The sequence below is a fragment of the Phaenicophaeus curvirostris genome, chromosome 7 (assembly GCF_032191515.1).
Source record: "Phaenicophaeus curvirostris isolate KB17595 chromosome 7, BPBGC_Pcur_1.0, whole genome shotgun sequence".
Classification (NCBI taxonomy): domain Eukaryota; kingdom Metazoa; phylum Chordata; class Aves; order Cuculiformes; family Cuculidae; genus Phaenicophaeus; species Phaenicophaeus curvirostris.
Genome location: NC_091398.1, coordinates 23,741,366 through 23,765,290, shown reverse-complemented (window position 1 = coordinate 23,765,290; position 23,925 = coordinate 23,741,366). Strand labels below are relative to the sequence as shown.

The following is a 23,925-nucleotide window of genomic DNA, read 5'->3' as shown; positions in this document are numbered from 1 at the left end:
TGGTGAAGCCGCTCCTTGAATCCTGTGTTCAGTTCTGGGCCCCTCACCAGAAGAAGGATGTTGAGGCTCTGGAGTGAGTCCAGAGAAGAGCAACAAAGCTGATGAGGGGGCTGGAGAACAGGCCTTATGAGGAACGGCTGAGAGAGCTGGGGTTGTTTAGCCTGGAGAAGAGGAGGCTGAGGGGAGACCTCATTGCTCTCTACAACTACCTGAAAGGAGGTTGTAGAGAGGAGGGTGCTGGCCTCTTCTCCCAAGTGACAGGGGACAGGACAAGAGGGAATGGCCTCAAGCTCTGCCAGGGGAGGTTTAGGCTGGATATTAGGAAAAAAATTTTCACAGAAAGGATCATTGGGCAGTGGCAGAGGCTGCCCAGGGAGGTGGTTGAGTCACCTTCCCTGGAGGTGTTTACGGCACGGGTGGACGATGTGCTGAGGGGCATGGTTTAGTGATTGATAGGAATAGTTGGACTCGATGACCTGGTGGGTCTCTTCTAACCTGGTTATTCTATGATTCTATGACTCTAAGAAAAACTTGGAGAGTTAATATTGTCATGGTAACCTCTTTAAATTAGTCCTAAACCAGAGTATTTATTCTGCCACCAGCATGTGAAAAAACCACAGAAAATTAATAGACCATGTTTTGGTTAAGCACTTCATGATGATTTAAAAACATAAGTGACAAAAGAGTTTCTTCAAAGCACTAAATTAGATATGTCAAGAAAAGGCTAACCAACCCCACAGTCCTAGGAGTATTGTCAAAGACCTCAACTGCCCAAGTATATCAGATGGAACCCTGTTAAGGAAATACGAACTAATGAAGCTTATTAGTTTTAGAAAACTCATCTATAAAGATTTTAGAATTAATTCCTACCTATTTTTATGCATTCTGAAGTACCAAACAGAAGAGGTATGCATTAATCTAATCCATTTTAAGATTGGATTTTATTACTCTCTCCTAATAAACTTGTGATCGCTCTCTGCCACCGGCATAAAGATCACTGTAGCTAGGTTTACACTACTGCTTAGGTCTGAGCCTGAACTCACAGCTAAGACTGAACCACCAGATTTTGGTGGAAGCATGCTGTCACAGTAATCCACTGATCTTCAGTTACAAGAAATATAAGCAACAGCTGAGTGTTTATAATCTATAATTGTCACTTGCCAGTTTTGATAGATGGACAAGAAGACAAGAATTTGTCTCTAACTCTCTTTCTGTTTTAAGTCAAATATCCAGGCATCCATACCAACTAGAAAGCAACAACTAAAAGCACCATTTCCAGCTAAATTCAGTGCCAGCAACTGAATTCCAGACTGGCAGTTTTTTCTTCCACTATACAATTATGGAAGTCTCCGTGTTTGTCTTTGCAGAGGAACACAGGGAGGCATTTATTGAATCAGGAAATGGATTTGGCTGGGGTTTAGCAAGGAACATCACCATTTCCTAAGAAATGTTTTCTTTCTTGATTATTCTGCAGAAGAACAGGACTAGCTACACAAGTGTACAAGTGAAAAGAACCTTTCTGAGCTGTTTAGAGTATGGTTATCATAGTAAGGTAAATCACACAGTGCATTCCTAACACAAAGAAATGTCAAAAAAACTGTATTCACTATATCGGGATTGCTTGCCTTGCTCTTCTTAGCCCCACAGAAATTGTGTCATAACCACAACTATTTCCCGCTTACTATCCTCTTCAAACAGGAAACTATTTTCCAGTAATTTTTGAGAATTATTCACATTTTTATACTCTCCCATGTGTAAACCAAAACCAGCTATCACATTTTGAGAAGTTTCAACACCATGAAATTACTAGACATGTAGCATACAAAACCACAACTAAATAGTTCTTGCAGTTCTTTCAGAATTGCACAGACACTTCCCTTTGCTGATTTCTTAAAAAGAAATTAGGTTGGTCTGTGTTGATACATTTCTCATATGCAATTAATTATCTTTCTACATTGCCACATCCTTCCAGTAAGACAGTAGCAAAGGTGGAATGTACATACACAATGAAATTCCATCTCTGTAGCTAATTCCTGCCTGTTTTCAAACTGCAAAATCTGTAACTGCATAATTTATTTATATTTCTTCCTTTTACAAGTTATCAATAGACTCCTAAGAACTTAAAAAGGTTTAGGCATTGAATAGATAACTGCAGGAACTTGCAATTCCCCCTAAGGATAAGAAGCCATAATTAGATGCGTTCAATATAATGTGTTCAACTGTGTATTCCACAATTGTCTAAAATGCTCCTTCAAAAGCATTTTGTAGAGTAAGATAATTTCTGCATCATCCTACTGAATCTAAATGTGATTTTTGATATGCTAGTTACCAAATTGCTATTCTGAAAAACTATAGTGATTAACGGAGTTCTTCTCAGGTACTGAAGAGGCTCAGAATAAGACCAGTGAGCTGTCACCTGGTAACTTCAGAAGCCAAAAATACATTCGCTGCCTCTTACAGAACTTTCCATGATCTTTAGTTTGCCCAACCAATCACTGCTCTTTTTTTGTGTAAATCTCTTAAAAATATTCTGCCCTGTCTTGACTTCCAGACTTGGTAGGAACAATTCTGACTTGATAGGATACAGTTAGCTTTTCTAGTAATGAAAGCTTAGATTTGACCATGCTTAAGCTAGCCAAAAAATCTGGCATCCCATCATTGGCAGTAAAAGTCAAACCTATCACTCTGAGGTGGTATCTCTTCCTGTGTAATGTAACCTCATATTCAGATGCTGCATAAGAGAGTCAACCCTAACTGTTTCAGAAGCCTACAACTATTCCCTCAATGAAACAACCTATGATAACCATATTCTACAGAAATATAAAGTAGGCGAGGGATTTTACCTTCCACAAAACCTGCACATTAACTCTAGGACTTAATTTTCACAAGACGTAAGCAGATGATAGCTGATTTTATAACATTAAGTTGTAAGTGCAAAACTGATTTCTTCATTTCAGTGACCCTGCCAAGATCGGAAAAAAATAGCTATAAATAGATACTGTTACTGGAATACAGGCTTTTTGTTACTCAGAATCACAGAATCACAGAATCACTCAGTTGGAAAAGACCCACAGGATCATCGAGTCCAACCATTTCCAGCAACCACTAAACCATGTCCCCAAGCACCTCGTCCACCCATGCCTTAAATCCCTCCAGGGAAGGTGACTCAACCCCCTCCGAGGGCAGCCTGTTCCAGTGCCCAATGATCCTTTCCGTGACAATTTTAATTAATTATTCCAGAGGCTTTAAATTAATCTGCTGTAGTGAAAATACTTATATTCCCCTTACTACACCTCTCACAGAAAAAAATCACCACCAAGTCAGTGCCACTCAGACTTTACATTTCAAACCACACTCACATCAGACTTTAGCAGAGGACTCAGCAGATAACACTGTGTTTATTTACCTACAACTGGCATAATAATTCTAGAGCAAAGTATGCATCCTTATTTTATACAATGCTGACATTAATTTTCAAATGCAATCTTAACTATGTTCACAAACAATTCATCACACTGCCTACAAGAAAGTCTTTAACTTGTAATTGTACAGAGAACTTCTGTAATTATTACACAACCATACACAACCCAATACAAGTTCACCAAGCTAATGGAAATTACTAACAGTTTGTGAGTCTCCTAACCCCAACATAAAACCCAAGATAATACCAGGAGATCTGAGAATTATTTTTGCAGTCCTGTCTAAAAACATTACATATCATGCACAATAAATTTAATTCAGGTGCTTTTCACTCCAAGGAGTTCCTTGTTTCAACATCTGCTGGCATTTCAATCCTACCTTCAGGATATTTCAGCTGTCAGTACATTTCTGTAAAGTGATAAAGCCATAATAATTCTGACAGGACAAACTTTAGTTAGCTGTAGAAGCTACAGCAGCTAAAGATATTGTGGTTTACAGTACATTAGATTACAAATACCTTACCTCTTGATGGAAGCAGTATAATACACACAAGTAATAAGGAAAACAAAAGGCATATAACCACGCCAAATATGATTTTTAGCCGGATCTGCAGGACAGAAACAAACAACAATTACATTTCTAATATTGCCTGAAGCACACTTCTATGGCTTCTAACTAATTAAATCCTCCCACTCTCTCTAACTGCTGTAATCCATCCCAGCAACAAGCAAAAATGTCCCTGCAGTACATTTGAAAAGACTTCCCTTTCCTTTTTCTTTAAAACAAATACTTCACATGAGAGCCCGGCCTTGTGCAACAGCTGACAGTTTAAAACAACAGATGAAAATATCACCAGAAGCTGAATTCTGCAGCATACAGACCTTCATTTTCCTGCCGTATTCTAAAAGAATATAAATTCTCTCTTCTGGGTGTTGGTCAGTAGATCTGGGAGAGGAGTTTGAAAAGGCAGTGTCTGTTTTCACAGTTGGAGGCCAAACCTCTGGCAGAATTTTTTTTCCTACATACTTTCGAAAGCTGTGCCAAATTTCAAAGGGTTTCCATAAAATTAGAACCACGCTTTTGGGGAAGTTCTTGGGCCAGAAATGGACAGTGGGCGGCTATAGGGGTGGTGATTATATACTTCCCATCGATGTGAGCTGTAACCAACATCTGCTTACACTAACTTACAGGGGCTATGACTCAACAGTTACTTGGTATGTACTGTTTTTCTCTGAAAAGCATCTACTGTATATTTTGGCAATCCTCACATTCTCGGGACCCAGCAGTGACCTTATTTCTGCCGTCTGCAGAGAAATGAAAAGAAAATCCAATAGCTTTATTGTTTATAAATAATGCATGTATGTTTACTTTCTGAAATACTAAATTATGGTGTAAAAATGCAAAACAAGAAGCGGAAGCAGATACCATTTAATGTCTTTCACACATGAGAATTACTTTTTTGTTTCTTCTCAGAAAATTATAAACTTCTATAGGCTCTGTAGGAGAGCTTAGAGCAGTGAACATCCACAGCCCCCGTGCAAACTCTGAAATAGTATTTAAACCACCAGTTGCACGTAGTTTACTTAGCTCACTCAAATGAGGTCAGCTGAAAAGAAAAACTTCTCTCGGGACGGCGGTGTCAAGTTACATAAGCGATCCCTCAGCAGCAAGAAGAAACCCTCGCGAGGAGAAGCACAAGCACGGGGCCGCGGGGCCGCCTTTGCCCCAGCGCTGTGGGCGCAGCGAGGGCGGCGCCGCCCGCGGGGACGGGGCGGGAGGCGGGAAAGCCGCGGGGAGCCCGCACGCTGCCCCCTAGCGGCCGCGCGGTCCGGGCTGGAAACAGAAACCTTCCAAGCAGGGCGCGCTTTCTAAGGGGGGCAGCGCCCGTTTTGGGTTGGAAGGGACCTTATGTAATTGCACCTCTCCTGCCGTGGGCACGGCCACCTCCCGCTAGACCAGGCTGCTCAAAGGCCCGTCCAACATGGTCTTGAACACCTCCAGGGATGGGGCATCCACAGCTTCCCTGGGCAACCTGTGCTGGTGCCTCACTACCCTCATTGGAAAGAATTTCTTCCTAATGTCTAGTCTAAATCTTCCCCCTTACAAGTTAAAGCTATTCTACCTCATTCTGTCACTACATACCCTTGTAAAACGTCCCTCCCCAGCTTTCATGTAGCCCCTTCAGGTACTGGAAAGTCGCTATGATGCCTTCCTGGAGCCTTCTCCAGGCTGAACAAGCCCAGCTCTCTCAGCCTGTCCTCATAGCAGAAGTCCTCCAGCCCTGTAATCATCTTCGTGGCCTCCTCTGGACCCATTTCAACAGTTCCATATCCTTCTTACGTTGAGGATTCCAGAACTGGACACAATACATCTCACAAGAGAGGAACAGAGGGGCACAATCACATCCCTTGACCTGCAGGCCAAGCTTCTTTTGATGAAGCCCAGGATATGTTTGGCCTTCTGGGCTTCAAGCGTGCATTGCCGGCTCATGTTGAGCTTCTTATTAATGAGAACCCCAACTCCTTTTCTGCAGGGCTGTTCTCAATCACATTATCCCTCAGCCTGTACTGAAATCTTGGATTGCCCCAACCAACGTGCAGGACCTCGCACTTGGTCTTGTTGAACCTCACAAGGTTCACACAAACCCACTTCTCCAGCTTGTCTAGGTCCCTCTGGATGACATCCCATTCTTGTGATGTGTAACTACACCACTCAGGTTGGTGACATCTGCAAACTTGCTGATGGTGCACTCAATCTTGCTGGCTATATCATTGAGGAAAATATTAAACAGCTGTCATCCCAGTATGGACCCCTGAGGGACACCACTGGTCATGGATCTCCATCTGGACATGGAGCCGTTGACTACTACTCTCTGAATGTGACCATCCAACCAAGTCCTTATCCACCAAACAGTCCACCCATCAAATCCACGTCTCCAATTTAGAGAGAAGGATATTGTGCAGGACTGTATCAAAGGCTTTGCAGAAATCTAGATGGATTACATACATTGCTTTTCCCCGTCTGCTGATGTGTTCATCCCATCATAGAAAGCCACTAGGTTGATCAGGCAGGACTTGCCCTTGGTGGAGCTGGCTGTCTTGAATAACCTCTCTTTGTCCTCCAATGTACTTTAGCAAATCCTTCCAGTGCTCCTTCCACAGACCCAGTAATCATTCTTTCATATGATTATCCCAAGCATGAGACCAGGCATTTCAGGTATGTTTTTAGGCAAGAAAAAGGCAGACAGTGGTCTCGCACCCTTTGTGGTGTTCATCCAGACACTGTTCTGGGAGAAAACATCACCCAAGGACCTCTGCAAATTGCTCTGCCCCACAGCCATGGATTCAGGCTTTGTGATATGTACACAAAGGCGCCAGGGATGGCAGCAGCTGAACTGAGCTACAAAACAAAGTCTATCATCCCCTTACTGCCTGTAGCTTCCCAGCCTTTCACCCGGTGCCCACGTCAGAGGAGGTGGCAGTGCATGACGTGGGGCTTTCCTCTGCTTGACTTCCATAGACTGCTCAGGATGGCCAGGCCCGGCAACAGCCTCAGACCTGGCTCAGCTGCCTTCCTGCTGTGACCTGAGCCTGTGTGGTAAATGTCAACTGCTAAAAAAGGCCACAGAATGGCAGAATAGTCACTAGGTTTGACACGAAACTTGGAGAACAGTGGCTGGAAGTTGCAGGCTGGGCTTAGACCTTACTGATTTTGCACATGGAGTCTATTGAATCACCTCATCTTACCCCCTGGACCAGTCTGGTGTATCTCTCCTGCGCTTAACATCAAAAGGGAAAAATAAAAGGGTGAAGAACAGAGTCCAGACTGGTGGCGCCGCTGTGTGAAAGTCAGGCATAGGCACTATGATTTTTCAGGAGGTCAGCAAGGACCGAACACCCAAATTTTAGTGAAATTCAGTAGTAACTGGCTGCATCACCCCCTCTGGCCTCTTTGAAAATTAAAAATGTAGTCGACGAGATAGATTTCTTGTCACACCAAACTGTCAAGCAGAACTTGGGCTAATGTTTTACAGGGAAAATAAACCTTAATGTATTATCTGCAAAGGTAGTTAAGTTACCACCTTAGCCTAATACTACAGGATGGTGTAATAGTTGGGGTCCAAATTCCAGCCTTGGTGAGGCAGCAGCTGATCTAGGCAGTGTTTTGGCAACATTCCTTACATTAGTCTTGATGGGGGATTTTTGAAAAGAGATTCAAATCAATTGTCTGGAAAAAACGGGGATACAAAATATGCCTTATTTTCCCATAAACTCAGTTCCCCTCTTCCCTCAGTTCATGTCGAAAAGTAAAGTACGAGTTATACAAAGTAAAGTTTCTGAATAAGATTCATCCTGTTGAAATAAGCCATGCAGGAAAAAACAACAGCTGAGATGGCTAAAATACATAGAATATTCCTGATACACTGTATATGAACAGCAGAACAGAGCTCAAACCCAGCAGTTTCTTAACAAGATAAAACCACGACTACTCAAAATTTCCAAAGCAGAAAAGGATTGTGACAAAAGATTTTTTCCCCATGTAACTCATGTTTCTTATTCATATTTCCAAACTGTTACTTATTTCCTAGCATTCTGTGGTTAATGTCACATGTATTTTCAATAACAGTTCAGAGAAATCATTTTTTTCCTACCAAGACTGGTTATTTCTGACAATCAGAACATCACAAAATTGCACATGTAGGTTTTGATCAGGGTAGTTTTCATTTCCAAATATGCAGCTTCCTCAAATGATTGCATATTTAGAGAATGCCTCAAAGGAAATGATTCAAACTCACATGAACTAAGAGACTTAGGAAAATGACTATACGCTGTGCACTATGTATTTTTCTAATTTGGAAGTTTAATTATTTAGCATGTGCTCAAGTGAGATTCACAAAGGTTGCAGCAAAACAAAATTTACCTGACAGAGAATGAGCTTTACAAGCTTTGTAAGTCTATTGCTCCTAACACTCCCTACTCTGGACTGTTTTGTCCCAGTACCAGCGAAGAAGCAAACAGCAATTCTTTCAGCAGCCAAAGCTCTTTCTAACTTCTGCAACATCAGAACCCCAGAATGTAAGATAGAAGTCAAAGTGTAAGGAAGCTAGAAAGAGGGTTAATCAGTTGGAGAAATGGACAAATTATGGAATAGAAAACATTTAATTTGTACAGCAACTATCCAGCCAGTTATGCATCTACTGAAAGGTTTGTAAAGTATTTACATTTCCCAGATGAGGAAATGCAGCAGTTGACTGTGCGTGACATCAGACCAAAAGTAGGCAGAATAATGAAAACACAACTAAAGCCAAACCAGTTCTTAAGTAGCCACAGACATAACCAGACAAATCCCCAGTGACTAATAGTTTTTCGTCTTTCCACATTTGTGAACAAATGAAAGCTGTGAGTAGAAAATAGGATCAGGATTTGTCACACTCCCCGGAGGACTTTAGGTCCATAAAGGCAATAAATGCAGAAGTAACTAGCTGATAAAATATGGCAATTTAGCTTTTTTTTTACAGCTTCACGCTTCCTGGATGAACAATATAGGCATGTTTTACAGCTCCATTCAGAGATGATAACTTGAAGTGGAAATTCCTTATTCTACACCCCAGCAGGATTCATTTGAGGTTCATTATGCATTAAGCTGAAGTGAGATTCTGCAAACAGTCTTTAAACTCGGTGACAACATGGCTGAGTCACGGTAGGAACTGGGAGCATAACACCAGCACACAGGTGAACTGCAAGAAGCCCAGGCATGCTTGCAATATGGTCCTGTTGAACTCAACTATAAAAAAACAAGGAAATCCAGCTGCATATGGTCTTGTTGCTTCAATAAAGGGAAGTATCTAAAGCTCAGATTTCAGAAAATCTACTCAGCCTGGAAAATTATTTGATTGAGGAACCAGCAGCAATCTATGCAAAAATGTCTTTTTACCAGTTTTTTAAACTACTTTGAAGTACTGAATTACTTGAAACGCTTGGAAATGCTAGGTACAGTGTATTATGTTACATTTACATAACTGTATCAACTAATTTATACAGAAATCCAGAGATGATCTGGATGATGATTATTTGCCAAGAGAAACTATTCTAATAATTAATTTGTAGTATATTTCATTGCATCTTATCAGATACTGAGCACATGAACAAAATGCATCTTAAATTATGTGTAATCTATCGATCTCCAACATTTTAAAATAGATTCTCAAATGAATGTGAAAGTGTAAAATTTGTCTGGCTTTTAATGTTAAATCAGCAGATTATAGAAGTAGCTAAAAGCTTCAGTATTAAGCAAATTACTACAATACAAGGAGAATAAATTAGAGTTTCTAAGAACAATAGAAGAAGGGAATGGTTTAATATTTTTAACTAATGAAGTATCTGCTGGTGAATAAAGAAATTGGGGAAGATTTCACATTTGTTGTGCCCTGCACAATACATAAAGGTATGAATAGCGTTAACATAAAGATATACACAAATATAAAACACATGCTACAAACCATTTACCCTCCCTATCTCCAAGTGGCCTTTCCTGCTTTAGTTGTATCATTCAAAAATACCTGTGGAATTGATGGGTCTCAAAACACCTTTACATATATGATCTCTTAACTCTGAATATGACTGATATTTTTACAGGTCTAAGGTAGTAGTTTATTGGTATAAATCACTGTCATGGAATGTCAACCTGATTTCTGTAGTCTAGGCATCTACAAGACTGCTATAGTGAAAACTCATCAGTGTGTATTTTTATTTCATAATGTTGTATGTTTTTAAGTAAGTAACTGATCCCCAAATGGCCTGTTTCAGTTCAGTGACAGCTGAAACATGCTGCTTTTCTCAGTCACAAAGTAGACTTCTTCCCCTCCCCCTGAAGCAAGACCAGAAATATGAAAGAAAACCCCAGACCCAAACCCAGATATGGTCCTGATGCAAACCTGAAATCAGATCTGATTTAAAAAAAATGAGCATGTTATTTATATTACTTTTAAAAATGTAGAGCAATTACAGATCTAGCCATAATAAACTTTTTTTTTTGTTGGGATATACTTTTCAACTATGCTGTAACGTAGAAATTTCACCTGGGGCTACTGAAGTGTTTACATGTCCATGGCAGTAATCATACTACATTATGCAGAATTTGCAAAGCTGTTGTTATTACTAACAACAAACAGACCTTCTTTCCATTCTTCAGTATCTTACTTGCAAATAGGGGGAGGGGGGAAATCTGTCAATGAGTTAAATACGGAGACACATTGTGCTGTTTTTACAGCCAGAATACCACTATCCTTTAAATTGCTAGGATGAAACCATGGTACTATAATTGTCAAAATACTTACAATAAAAGAAAATAAACAGTATCACAGTTGGCAAAAGGTTAATCATTATAGTAATTTATTGGAAAAAAAAATACCACATTATATAATCAGTTTAATGATCCTATGAAACTAACACTCAGAAAGTCATCTGCATTGTGCTTCTTGGACATTAAAATAATCAATTTCAAGTCAGGTTAAGGGCTTGATTTTTTGAAACGTCTTTCAATGGAGACTTAATTTTAGTCTGTCAAAATGTATGAGCTTACAGCTAAATATGAGAGGAACAACTCAGTCATGAAAACAATGACAAAGCAACAGCAATTCAGAAATAATACTCAGCTAATCTGTTTTCTTTTCATGGCTCCCCTTTTGAGACACTGTCTTCAAAAGGGTTATAGTGAGAAGAAAAACAATAATCACCATGGCACATCTCAAGATGTCTGTCCTGTGTTCTGTGCTTGATGATAGATCACCTAATACACTTTTGACAGTGTTGTCACCCCATGATGTTCTGTAGTGAGTAGAGGCAGGAATTTCTTCCATGGATACACGACTGCAATGTATTTGGTCGTCTTCTTGGTCCCAGGATACCACTGCAAATATGAGGGCAGACTTCATCCTTCTCCTTCCTTGGGTTTATTTCCTCTTCAAGTCCTCAGGCCCAGGGGCTCTCAGTGTTTATGATGAAGCACTCTCTGTAGGACACAGGAACATCTAATCAGCAGCCAGAGAAAAGCTGAAAAGGGCTTTTATTTTCATTTTAAGTCCTTAATCTTCATCACTTGAAGGACAATGAGCTGCATAATCAAAATTAGGGAACCTGACAGACAGTTCTGCCCATTTCTTAAAAATTTGCTTTGTTGTTTTCTTGTCTTCAAACACTACCACAAAATTTCTAATCTTCAAACAAGGCAGGTCAAGACCTCGGTGAACCATCATATTTCCCCAAGCCTGCAAGTAAAATGAAATTATGGTTCAGACACAATAGACAATATTATTAGATGGAAATAAACAACATAAAAATATGAAAATAAGTTGTTCCTCACTTGTCCACAATCTTTACAGATAACTTCCCCATTTGTCTGGTAATCAGCATTCTTCTCTTGCAGTGACTTATTTTCTCTTGTATGGTAAAGACTTCTGAAAAACAGACAAACAGTGTGCATTAGATATATTAGTCAGTGTTTATATACAGTTAAACACAGTGACTACAACTGTTGAAGTAGGATATGAAACCTAAAAGGTTGCCAACTCCCTGTTATGCACATTCAGGAGTTGGTGAAAATGCAAGGTCATACTTCATGCAGTGAAATACAAGTGTACTCCATGCCTCCTTTCATAGCATTTCAGGAACCGTATCCTCCCTCACACCTCTTGAAGTAGGACCAGAAGGATCTCTGTTATAACAGGGGATAGATCTAGCTTGGGTTTTTTTCCAGGTGCCATGGAGCTGTCAAAGAAATGATACCTGAAAGTTAGACGATTTCTTCTTATTTCCTGTAGTCCAACCTTTAACAGAATCATTTGGTTCTGACTATCCAGAACTGCAGTGTATGTGCACGTTCTTACATCGTTTAGTTTAGGGAGTACTTGATTTTGAGGCTTACGATTAGCCTGTGCAGAAGGGCTAAAAGAATTATTACCTTCTAGTTTAAACTGATTGATAACATTATGCTGACAAGACCATTTCACAATAAAAGCAGGTTAATGTTTAGGGCTACAGCTCAATTTTATTTTTTTCAGCATATGGGTAATAATTTCTCATAACTCTCATAACTCTTCAAGAACTCTTTACAAATTATTCTAGTGATATGTCTCAAAGAAACCAGAACTCTGTAGGGCAGTATCTTTGTAGAATGGTTATCTTTAATGTACAATACTAATTGCAAATTTACTGTATCAAGCAAATGCTCTTGAAGTTGAATTAAAACTTAAATGCTTACCAAACTAGATGGCATCACTTGCAATGGAGATAAGGAGAAAGAACACTGGGAGAACTAAAAAGGGTGTGCCACCAGAATGAATGTCCTCTAAATGTACAATTGCTAATGCACAGTTCATGGCCAATGTGTTGTTTGAGTCACTGGTCATAGCTAAACTCTTATCCTTAGTCTGTTACTGGTGTGAGTATGTGAGCAACTGGTATTCATCTTTGGTTACAGTTATAATATGGTATGTATGGTATAAGTGACCTAGTTCATATTGTCACAGAAGCTGTATCTTTTTCCAAAGTTTCAAACTCTAGTCACCTTTAAATCAGGTGTAAGAACAACATTTCCTTCAAACTCATTAACTGTGAACTCCACTGAGCCCAGGACTCGACAATATTGGAATAATATTTTTTAAAATTTTTTTTTATTTCACAGGTCCTAGAAGGTTACAGGCTCCGTACAGCCCTGCTGAAAAGAAAATCTATTTCTGCCTGAAAGAAACACAGTAGTTCATAAACACTTACTGGAAATCTTTTTTCATACTGACATGATGCATGTTTTCAATAACTTGTATGTCTTCTCCCGAACATACTGTTTTGTGGCAGTTTTTGCATAGGAACGTTATTAGTGAAGGATTTTTCTTGTATGTCTTGCGCTGATCTCTTTTTACCTTCATTTGCTTTTCCACTATACTTTGCAACTGGAAATTCTGAATCTAGGAATAGATCAGTAAGAGCACTGTAACATACTGGTGGAATGATAGCAATAGTTTTCTTTTTCAATTATTTTACTGAGTTCACTGACAACGTGACTTCTAGTCAATTTTCCCAACTTGTGTGTATCCCCCTCCCTAAAGAACAGAAAAGCAGACTTCTTTATAGGCCCAGAAAATATGGATTATAAAACAAATATTTACAGGAGGATCTGAGGCCGTATGTAGCAAATAATATTATTAACTTTTCCTCCCTCCCCTAAGCAGATTTCAAATATACAGTATTTCTTACAAAATAAATCAGTCTTAGAAGGGAAAGTGTAGAGATTTGGTAAATACCTTATGTAAATACTCTTCTTGCGGCATCTTCTGGACACGCTGAATGGCCTTATACATCATTTTCTCACGGAAAATATTAACATCTTCACGTTCAACAGCTCCTGAGCTTCTTGAAGCCACAAGCGCATAGGTGCTCTCATCAGCTCGAGCTCGACCACGAGTCTACAATTTACAAGGAATTCAACATGAATGGCACAATGGTGCATACCACACCGTGCAACAGGTTTACCTAATTTTGTAATGGGAGACACATACTATTACTTACAGTGTCCCCACAGAACATTTTTTCTCACTTAGCTCAGATAAAGAATCAGTGAGTAACACACACTGTTTCTGCATTATCAAAGATAACTGTGAAAATCGTACTCAGGAAGTTTGTGATTAGCACAACATTTTGCAAGGCATAAACTGTATTCTGTCATAAAAAATAAGAATGCATTTAAATATTAAACATATATGTATTTATGTTCACAAATTAAATGAGAACATGGACAAACTGGGATTCTGTTATGCAATTATCTCTTTAGCTCTTGGCGGTAGAAATGTCTTATGTCAACCAGTCAGCTGACTGTATTCTCATACCTTTTCTATTAAAAGAGATAACTGTTTGTGTAGAGCTTTAAATGGATGTTACACCATTACACATAACAGAGAAATGTTATATTGCGTGCAAACTGAGGATAGCAACTAGAAATGAACGTTGTTGCAAGAGCATTTTCTCTTTTAGTTTTGAAATACTTGCATACTATCTCCAGACCTCAGATATACGATTCACCATTTACATACTACAAACAGAAAAGCACTTTTAAAAATAAGTTATGTATGCAGTAAACCCATACCTGCACCATAGCAATTTCATTGGTGACGTGACCATAGCAAATAACGATGTTACACTCTTTGATGTCTAGGCCTTCCTCAGCTACAGCAGTTGCAATAAGTAAATTTACATTTCCACCTCGGAATTTATCAATAACTTCCCTTTGCGCATTCTGTAAATTAAAAAAACCCAGTACATTAAGCTTCAGTATAAGTTTCTGTCAACAGTTTCTTTCTATTTATTTATCTATTTATTCTTCTATTTCTTCTATATCATTTCAGTCTGGAATGCCAAACATCATGTGGTTTCAACAACTACATTAAGCATCTCTCAGGATCACAAACCAAGGAGCTCCTACTGAATATAATACATGTTCATCTACTTTGAGGGAGGAGAGAACAGAAGCCAATCTTCTAAGCTAACTAAGCTTGTAACTTTTTAGACCATTCAATATGTGCTAAGAGTTTTTATAATATAGCTCTTCGATAATTTTAAATTCTTTTAAGTAGTTATCCAGATGTTCTGGATTTCTACCTCTTCCGTAATTTCAGTTTAAAGTATATACTTCAACACTTCCAAGTCAAGTTCCAAAGAACTTAAAATTCCCCATAATAAACAGGGAACACAGTTTTGGTGATATGGGGAGCATCAAAAAGCACAGCAATGATACACTTTTAAAAATAAAACATTCAAAACACGGAATTCTGAATTAGCTGGATATGTCAAACTTACACAGAGAAAAAGAAACTTCCTATTTGCTCTATTCAGTCTCAAAATGTAGAGGTTATTGTTTTGTTCATACAATGTGGTGCTCAGATTAAATATTGAATTTCCATAGAAAACAAAAGAAATTTTTGAGAGAACAATTCCTAACTTTTGTTTTGAAACTGAGAAGAGCTGAAGACTCTGCCCTGTGGTAAACCACATCACTTGTGCTTAAATGCTGAAGTGGCAATTTTGTGGGGAATAAAAGGCAGAATGTAAGAAAGGTTTTAGGATACCAAAGTACTTTGCTTTGAAAATGTTTAATTTGGAGTTATAAATCACAGAGATGTTGTGTATGAAGTCAAAACAATGGTACGAGACTGACTGTTGAGTGATCAGTTGTGATAATTTCATTGTTAATTTTGGCAAATTCTCTTTCAGTAATTATGCATCAGTGTGAAGCACGTATATAAGTTGTTATATATTGCTTAAGCAATGATATCAGAAAAACTCTGGGCTCCAAACTTCAGACTGTTCTTCTTGTACAAAACCAAGCTGTTTTCTAAAGTCACGTAAAAGATTTTAATACTGCAGTGCATAGTTCTGTACCTGAGTCATGGGTTTAACTTCACTGTTATGTCCAGCACCAATAAGATAATGGGCCTTAATTCCCACTTCTTCAAATTTTGGGTTATCCTTAATCCACTGGAACAGAGCAAAGGCACTTAGCCGAGTCTTTGTGAAAATAATTCCTCTAGGTTCCTTAGTCTTCGTGAATTCTTCCATTAAAGTGTTTCGCAACTGTATTAGCTTCTCATTTTCATATTCTGGCTTTCTAGCCAACTCTTTCAGCTGTTTCTTTTTTGCTTTGAAAACAGCAGATGCAAATTTAGAAAAAGTAACCATGTAAAATAAGAGCTAAAAAACCCCAAAACAAACAAAGCAAAGAGCAGCTTTCTGTATCATTCTTCCAGCATGACTAATTCACATCCAGTGAAGAGCTGTGGCATATAAATTATTTTTCAAGTGAGTTTACATTCATTAAAAACACACTTATCGTGCAAAACTGATAATTAATAAATAATAGATGACCATTAACTTTAAGATACACTTTGCCTATACCTCATGGTAAGAATAAGCAAAAGAAAAAAAACTCTGTTTACACACCAGAAGTGGTACAGACTCAAGTGCACTGTATTAAAGAGCTAAATCACAGCTTCTAATTGCAAAACAGTAAAAATAGTGGAAAACATTTTCAAAGAAAAGCAGATTAATATGCAGAGCTCTCAGAGCTGATAATATTTTTATAATCTTAGACATAAATTGTCCTTGGGACATTCATTAAAGGAGAAATCCTCACTAGAAACGTACAACATAATAGACACCAGGATGGGTGCACTGTTAAAAGTATTGCAGCTTTTAAAGACACGTCAATATGCTAGGTGGAATGTTAAATGAATGACTCTTTGAGAGGCACAATTGACCATGACCAGGGAGGATTCCTCAGATATTTTTATTTTTTAAAAAACTTCCAATATTTACAAGTCAGTTGTCATGCAAACACAACACTTTAAGGTGGAGTCTTTGTGTGTTAAGATATTACAGTGACTCTGATGTCATTACCCCTTGCAGATTATTACACTGACCTCATCCAATGCAAACATAGTCAATGTGTCACAAACAACTACACCAACTAGGCAGTGTCTTTATGAATACAGTCTTATATTTTAGAATGTAATCAAACATATACAAATACATATAAAAAGTAGGTATACACAATAAACTTACAAAATTTTCCCCCTTAATTAAACCTAAATCCTAGTTCCAAGATGAATGATCTGAAGAAAATACACCTAACTCTGTTTTTTGAAATTTAACTGTCTGTTTAGTTATCTCACTAACTGCTCTTTACCTGAAACCTACTCAGGGTCCTTATTTCCATGTTTTAGTACATAGACCAACAAACTATGGCAGAAAGAGTTGTTTAGGAACTTGTAATTTCACTACTTTTGTATTCCGTTAGGTCATCTTTTTGCCCCTCAAGAGTGTCTACTGGAATACACATTCTATGTATCTATCAGTGTTCCCAGTGACACTTCATTGAAGAACAGTTTTTACTTACTATCAGCAAAAAGAAAGTGCCCTTGGGCTAAAGCTGAAGAACTTCTACTACATGTTGGGACATAATCATACAATGATGTTAACATACTCCATACTGCGTGAACTGGGACATCCAGACACTGTCAGAATAAATAACACAGCAATCTCTAGGATGTAATAATAAATGAGCCCATGCAAATAATATTAGCGCATAATCTATGGATTTCAAATAATAACTTTTTCAAACTTACCATGAAATAAACCTATTAGAAATTCATCTGTTTCATCCTGTTTTGATACGGCTGGTTCATCACCACCATCACCATCATCATCGCTTCTTACTGTCTTCTTACTTTTCTCCTCCTTATAGAAGTTATTTAGGTGATTGTACGCATCTACCATTCGTATGGTGTCATTTATCTGGAGAGCATCATTGTATTTCTTCAAGTGTTCTGCACAGACACGTTCCTTGCGTTTTTCTTCTTTTGCAGCTAAAAGTGAACAAAAATTACAAACCCATGCCTGCATATAGAATGACCCAAAGGAATCCAAAGCTGGCATATTTTTGCTATGCAGTTACCTCTTTTCTCTTCTCTAATCACCCACTGTTCATATGGTTGAGTTCCAAACTCAGATTTTGGATGGAGCTGACAATAGTTTTGAATGTCTGTCATGATCTCAGTAAGCCTCTCTCTAAATGGATCCTAAAAAATAAATAGGTTACCAACATATGGAAGCAACTTCTGGTAACAAAAACATTGGAGAGTACAGCATAGAGTACTTTTTTAAAATGCTAAACCTTAAATTAAAAGAACAAGTAAGGTTGTAAAGTGCATTTAGAGTTATGGAAATAAATAGTTCAGAATATTACAAAAATTACACTGTGAGAGAATGCTTATTTTTAGTGAATGTAACATCACTTCAACACAACATTTACATTTCAACTATGGTTCAAAAGGTCTTTTGACCAGATACCTCAAAAATATAATTCACGTTCAGTGAATATTTAGTTCTAGTTGACTTTACTGATACTTTTCCATATAGAGGAAAGCAGCAGATAAAAACACGTGTTCAAACTAGCACTGTGGGTCACCACAAATTTACAGAAAAGAGCATTAGCAAAAAGTTTTTGGTACCGTACAAGACAGTTTTAAAGGGCAATATAACTTTTAACACTGATTTGCTTGAAAAAACATACCCTTCTTTTGTCATCTGCAATAACAGTCTTCTTATACGGTTCCTTCACCTGATTCTTCAACTGGAAAGCATGCTCTTCAACAGTCATGATTCTACATGCATCAAGATTGGCACAGATCTGGCAGAAAACTAGATGTTATTTCTTTTAACATTTAATGAGTTATTTTCACACACGAAAACACTTACAGAGCAGGATGAAAACCAGGTATTTTGAAAAAAGAAAAGTGCACCATCAATACTTCGGAAAAGTAGATTTGGGAACACAAAACAAATAAACAAAAACAATGGTGAAATAGAACAAAAGAAATACATCTTAGGAAGTAATTATAAAAGTAAAAGCTGGTCATGAGAGCAGAAAACAATTTGAAATGATCTTTCTTGGAACAGAAAGACATAGAAAACATTTTTGTGCTACCTGCACAACTGAAGTGGCCTTTTCTGCTTTTCTCTCTTCTGAGAAGAAAGTATGTAGATTTCTGTCACCAAGTCTAAAGTAATAAGGGAACCCTTAACATTTTATGAGCAGAGAAATCAGGAAAGGAAGTCTGGCAGGCAACCCTTTTAACATCTTCAGTAGCAGTTATCTATTTAAGCTTGCATATTCAGACCATATTTCTTCAACTACAAACCCCAGCATCCTATCATTAAGATTTCAGAGCCAATGAAAAGGATTTCTTTGCTTTTTCTATTGCTATGAAGTTTCTGTCTCAAAATACCTTACAATTCTATCTATCTCAATACAGCAGAGAAGCTCCTTGTGGGCCTCAACTATTCAATATCACATTTTGTTCTTGTGCAATTTTTCTAGTCTGCAGTTTTTACAGGAGTACTGGGCTAAATTCTACTTCTTATTACTAATATAAATCCATTGGATTTCAAGTGAAAGAGAGTTTCTTTAAGAATAGAATTTAACCAATTATGTCCAGTCAGGTGTTTATGCAACTACATAATAATCCTCTCTGAATGAGTAACTCCAGTCGCTGCTAAAAAAAAAAAGGTGTGTGCGCTACCTGTATTGGACAAGTGGTTTCTGCTTGTTTAAGTATTAATTTTTTTTCACTTTCTTTTTTTTCACACAAAAGCCCAGCTTTGCCACTCTAGAAATACAGACAAAAAATGCTGCAATCTCTCAAGGATTTAGAGAGTTTTCCAGCAATGGAAAACTAAGATTTGTACCAACTATAAAACCCCACTATTTTGTGGATTTCTTGCCTTTGACTTTGAGAGTTTAAGTTAGGCAATCTTTTTACTTCCCTTTTCAGTAATCCTTCTTCCCTTAACCTTTATTTGTACGTGGATTTACATTAGTTTGTAGCAGACCAATTTGCCGAATGGCTGTGAGCTGAACTCGCAAGTACACATGAAAAAAATAACTCAGATTATATATCTGGAGCCTAACATTGACTTCAAAAGTTTACTACAACAAAACAGTATCACTTTGATGGTTTACAAGTGCGAGGGCTATTTACTTTCAGAATATGTTCTTCAGCTTTTGAGTTGGATCTTGCACCTCCTACACCAGGTGAGGCTGTAAGTCCAAGAATCTGAGGCTGTGGAGTCAGTGGCTTGTTTTCTTTTGACAGCTTCCTGTTCTTCATCTTTTCTCTTAAGTAACGTCGCATTATGTTGTTGTAGACCCCTTCCTTTTGAGTGTGATGACACTCATCGATAATGATAAGTGAAAAATCTGAAAAAAACCAGAAAGACCCCCTAATATTATTAGTTTTCTCTCAAATGTAGAATTTGTGTGACAAAATTTACCTAGGGGTAAGGACACACTGTTGAGGAGAATCCATCAGTTTGAGCTTTGATGTGTTAGGAAATTTGTAGTGCTGGAGGAAGACATAGATGGTAGCTGTGTATGTTTTTACTGGACTTTGGAATCTTTGCTGCAGTCCTCACGTATCAAGTAGTTTTACATTTCACGTAATGTAAAAAGCTTTTCTATTTTTGCAAAGCCAGTCTGATGATATAATGAATTTCAGAGAGAGATATTTTCAATGACCAGTGGTAAGAACACATCATAGTTTAACTCAATCCTGTCTTTTATATGCATAACTGTATCTGACAAGTTACATACTGTTTATTTATGAGAAGATACATAACATGTTAGAAGCCTTTCAGAGATTCTAGAAAAATCTGTCCTGATCAAAATATGCTTCCATTTTATAGCGACACAGATTTCCTCCCTATTCCTGTCCAACTAAAAGATTTACTTTATGGATGTATCACTGGCAAGAACCAACAGATGGTGATAGCACTACCAATCATCTCTCTTTTATAGCAGATGAAACTGATGAAGATTCAGAGTACCTTTTAGTCAGGTCATATTTATATATAACAAATAAAGGGCAATACAATAAGGAAAATTAAGATTATTTTTTAATTTGTTTTAAATTTCTCACAAACATGGAAAACATCTCTACTGCATATTTGCTATGCAGCTAGTGATATATATTTCAAGGTTTTGATTTGAAAGACGTACAAACATTTTTCTGTTTCTCTAACAGCAAAACTGACTTATGGAGCTCCCACTCTTCCTGTAGCTGGCCAATAACACTCTAATTCAACACTGTTTCCTACAGTTTGACAAACATTTGTAGAAATGACTGCAAAGCAGATCACTGAAATTATCAGGGTTAAATTTTTTTTCCTTTCTTTTTTTTTTCCCCAATTTGAACAATTTTCATGATCTTGTTTACATTAATGTGCTCAAATTGTTGCATCACTACAAATGAGTTTACAACAACTGACAGCAGAAGCTGGAAACTAACAGAGATCTACAACATTCTCAGTCAGCCTTTCTGCTGGAGAAAACACCAAACAATGTTGTCTTTAAAGAACCTAAAGAAAGGTGGAAACTGAACAAGGGAATTTTTTTTAAAAAACTAAACCAAAGACTACCACTAGGAAAGCAAACTAGTGCTCCATGTCACTGGGGAAATCTGACTGCCCTCACAGAAGTGGTTCAGGAAGCAGGTTTGGAATGGAGTGATGCAGTTTCTAATGTAAACGTCTATTTATTTCTAAGATTTCTACATATTGCAAGACTTCAGAAGCAGTGTTGGCAGTTTCTTGGTTATTTTGCCAACATGAAATTACTCTTTTTGATTTTGACCATCATTTCCAATGTCTATTCCTACCATTACTCAAGATGAACCCAACCCACCAGAAGAGATGTGTTTCTACTAAGAAAGTAAATACACATCTTTTAGAAAGTCCACACAGTGACTGCAAGCCTTGGTAAAGAGGGTAAACATTTGGTAAAATGTGATTAAGAGAGTCCTTTCTAAATCACTGAGGCTAGAATTCCATGTGAAATGTAATGTAGACCTCTGTGGAAACAGATTAAAAAAGTATGAACAGAAATTAGGAATATAAAACTTGTAGCTAATTACAATGGTTTACATATGCTGTGAATTAACCAAATCATAGCCATAAAAATGGAGCTGGCTTTGTTCAGGCTTCCTTGGCTTTAGATCAGCTGAACTTAGTAGCATGGGGGTAATAGTGAGGAAACACGATCCCGTTCTAGAAAACCTTAGTTCTGGAAAAAATGTAGTTCCTAACGAAGGAAATTTTGCAAGGTGTGAAACTCATTCAAAACTCACTTCAGTACACAAGCTGGTTAGGATTCAGCCCAATTCTAATCTGTTCTGCAGTTCCTGCAGAAACGTTCAGGTGCCTCTACACAGCACTCCCAAATGACTCAGATTTGGGAAGGTTTATTAACTTAGCTATAATGGAAAGGAAATAAGTATAAGAAGAATGTTTGATACTCTGCCTATTTAATAAAAAGGCATTCTGAAGGAAGGGAGTCAATTCTGAGGTACCCAAGTGGCTTTGCAGGAGTTAGTTTGGATCAAGCAGTACTCCAGTTAGCGCTAGGCACCAGGACACAGACTGACCTCTCAGGTTTCTCTGCTGTCTCTGAAACATCCAGACAAGTACTTTTTTTATCTCAGATCCATTATTTTGAATATCATAGCTTTTCTCTCAGGTACATCCTGACCCATTTGAAAAAGAGGTGACTGCATGCAGATAAGAGGGAGAAGCTAACACCTCACAGAGGAGGGTCACCACAGCCCAAATCTTGGAGCTTACGTCATAGGCTGTTCCATTATTTGTACATCACTGGCAGATAATAGCACTTCCTTTCTGATCTCCCATAGATATCTGCCACGTCAGTATTCTAGGTGAACATTTTTACCTCATCTCATCTTGTATCTTTTATTTTCTTCAACTTCTTTAATCTGTTGTAGACCATCGTAACTGCCAACCTCAGAGACACAGTTGTAAATAACCATATTTCTGTATGTTAACAAAATGACAGGAATTCAAAGAATACAAATTTTACAAACAGACTGGCTTTTATCTTGTGTTTATTGTGTTTCTCAAACTATCAACTATATTTTTTGTAATTTTTTCTAATCCTGTTTATGGCTTCTATGCGATATAAGTACATGCTGTACCAAGCTTGGGAAGTGGAACCAGTACAGCTGCATTTGCACGATGTTGTGCTTAAGCTAGATAAAATAAGAAGCATATTGAATATTTAGTACAAATGAACTGTAATTTGGCTTTAAAAAAATGCATGCTCACTAGCTAAGACCTGACTCTGACTCTCAGCTTGTGTTTATAAAACCGGTTCACTGAAAAAAAATTAACCACTGACGTGGTACATTTTTACTCCACAGTTTTCCAGAACAGTGACATACTTATGGCCCTTCTGTAAAAATTTCAGAATTATAAAACTTGCCTGATAAGTGGACACCTTCTTCATCTTCTTTATCTGCATTTAACAGTGAATTCTCCAGGATCTGTGCTGTGCTGATGATGACATCATTTCTTCTGACAACTTCAGGAAATGAGATTTTCAGCTGACAATCACCACTTAAACCAGTAACCCGATACCAACGCTTCAGGAACGGATTAAACTCCTTTCGTAAATGCTGTTCTACCAATGGTACCTAAATAAGAGTTTCCAAAGAACTTAAACCAGAGCATATGTGGATTAAAAATACATGGCTCTTTGCCAGAAATGTTGTTAGGTGAACATACACATTGTGCAAAATATGTATCTTAACAAAGCAAACATCCCCTTATTCACTGCAGGATAGGATTACAAACCCCACCACTAAACACAAAATCCAACCCCAAGCCCTAAAAATCCCCAAACCAAATCCTCCCCTCGAACTGCTCCTACGAAAGTTTTTATATGAAGAACTTTGTCTTAGCTGTGCCTTAGAAAGAACGAACAAATCAGCACGCTCTGGCTTTTTAACTGAGCTTGTAACATGCTATCTATTTCATTCTTATAGGAGAATATGGATACTTTTTATTCCTTTAATTAACTTCTTAAATGTATTTCTCTATTTTAACCTTACTA

General features: G+C 37.8%; 2 protein-coding genes across 2 annotated transcripts in view; both read right to left on the bottom strand.

Annotated features, from left to right (window-relative positions):
- The window catches only part of FAP (fibroblast activation protein alpha), a 41,695-nt gene extending 37,114 nt beyond the window's left edge, over nucleotides 1-4,581 (bottom strand). The window contains exons 1-2 of the mRNA XM_069861221.1: nucleotides 4,302-4,581; nucleotides 3,943-4,027 (exon numbers count right to left, since the gene is read on the bottom strand). Of these exons, the coding sequence (XP_069717322.1) occupies nucleotides 3,943-4,027; nucleotides 4,302-4,307 (91 nt within the window). The 5' untranslated portion in view covers nucleotides 4,308-4,581. The remainder of the gene's footprint in view (nucleotides 1-3,942; nucleotides 4,028-4,301) is intronic.
- A 6,208-nt stretch (nucleotides 4,582-10,789) lies between these two features.
- Nucleotides 10,790-23,925, bottom strand: part of IFIH1 (interferon induced with helicase C domain 1) — a 28,887-nt gene continuing 15,751 nt past the window's right edge. Inside the window, exons 6-16 of the mRNA XM_069861230.1 lie at nucleotides 23,296-23,506; nucleotides 20,006-20,223; nucleotides 18,538-18,654; nucleotides 17,920-18,043; nucleotides 17,591-17,830; nucleotides 15,849-16,105; nucleotides 14,557-14,706; nucleotides 13,718-13,879; nucleotides 13,191-13,381; nucleotides 11,782-11,875; nucleotides 10,790-11,686 (exon numbers count right to left, since the gene is read on the bottom strand). Coding sequence (XP_069717331.1) covers nucleotides 11,504-11,686; nucleotides 11,782-11,875; nucleotides 13,191-13,381; nucleotides 13,718-13,879; nucleotides 14,557-14,706; nucleotides 15,849-16,105; nucleotides 17,591-17,830; nucleotides 17,920-18,043; nucleotides 18,538-18,654; nucleotides 20,006-20,223; nucleotides 23,296-23,506 — 1,947 coding nt within the window. The 3' untranslated portion in view covers nucleotides 10,790-11,503. The remainder of the gene's footprint in view (nucleotides 11,687-11,781; nucleotides 11,876-13,190; nucleotides 13,382-13,717; nucleotides 13,880-14,556; nucleotides 14,707-15,848; nucleotides 16,106-17,590; nucleotides 17,831-17,919; nucleotides 18,044-18,537; nucleotides 18,655-20,005; nucleotides 20,224-23,295; nucleotides 23,507-23,925) is intronic.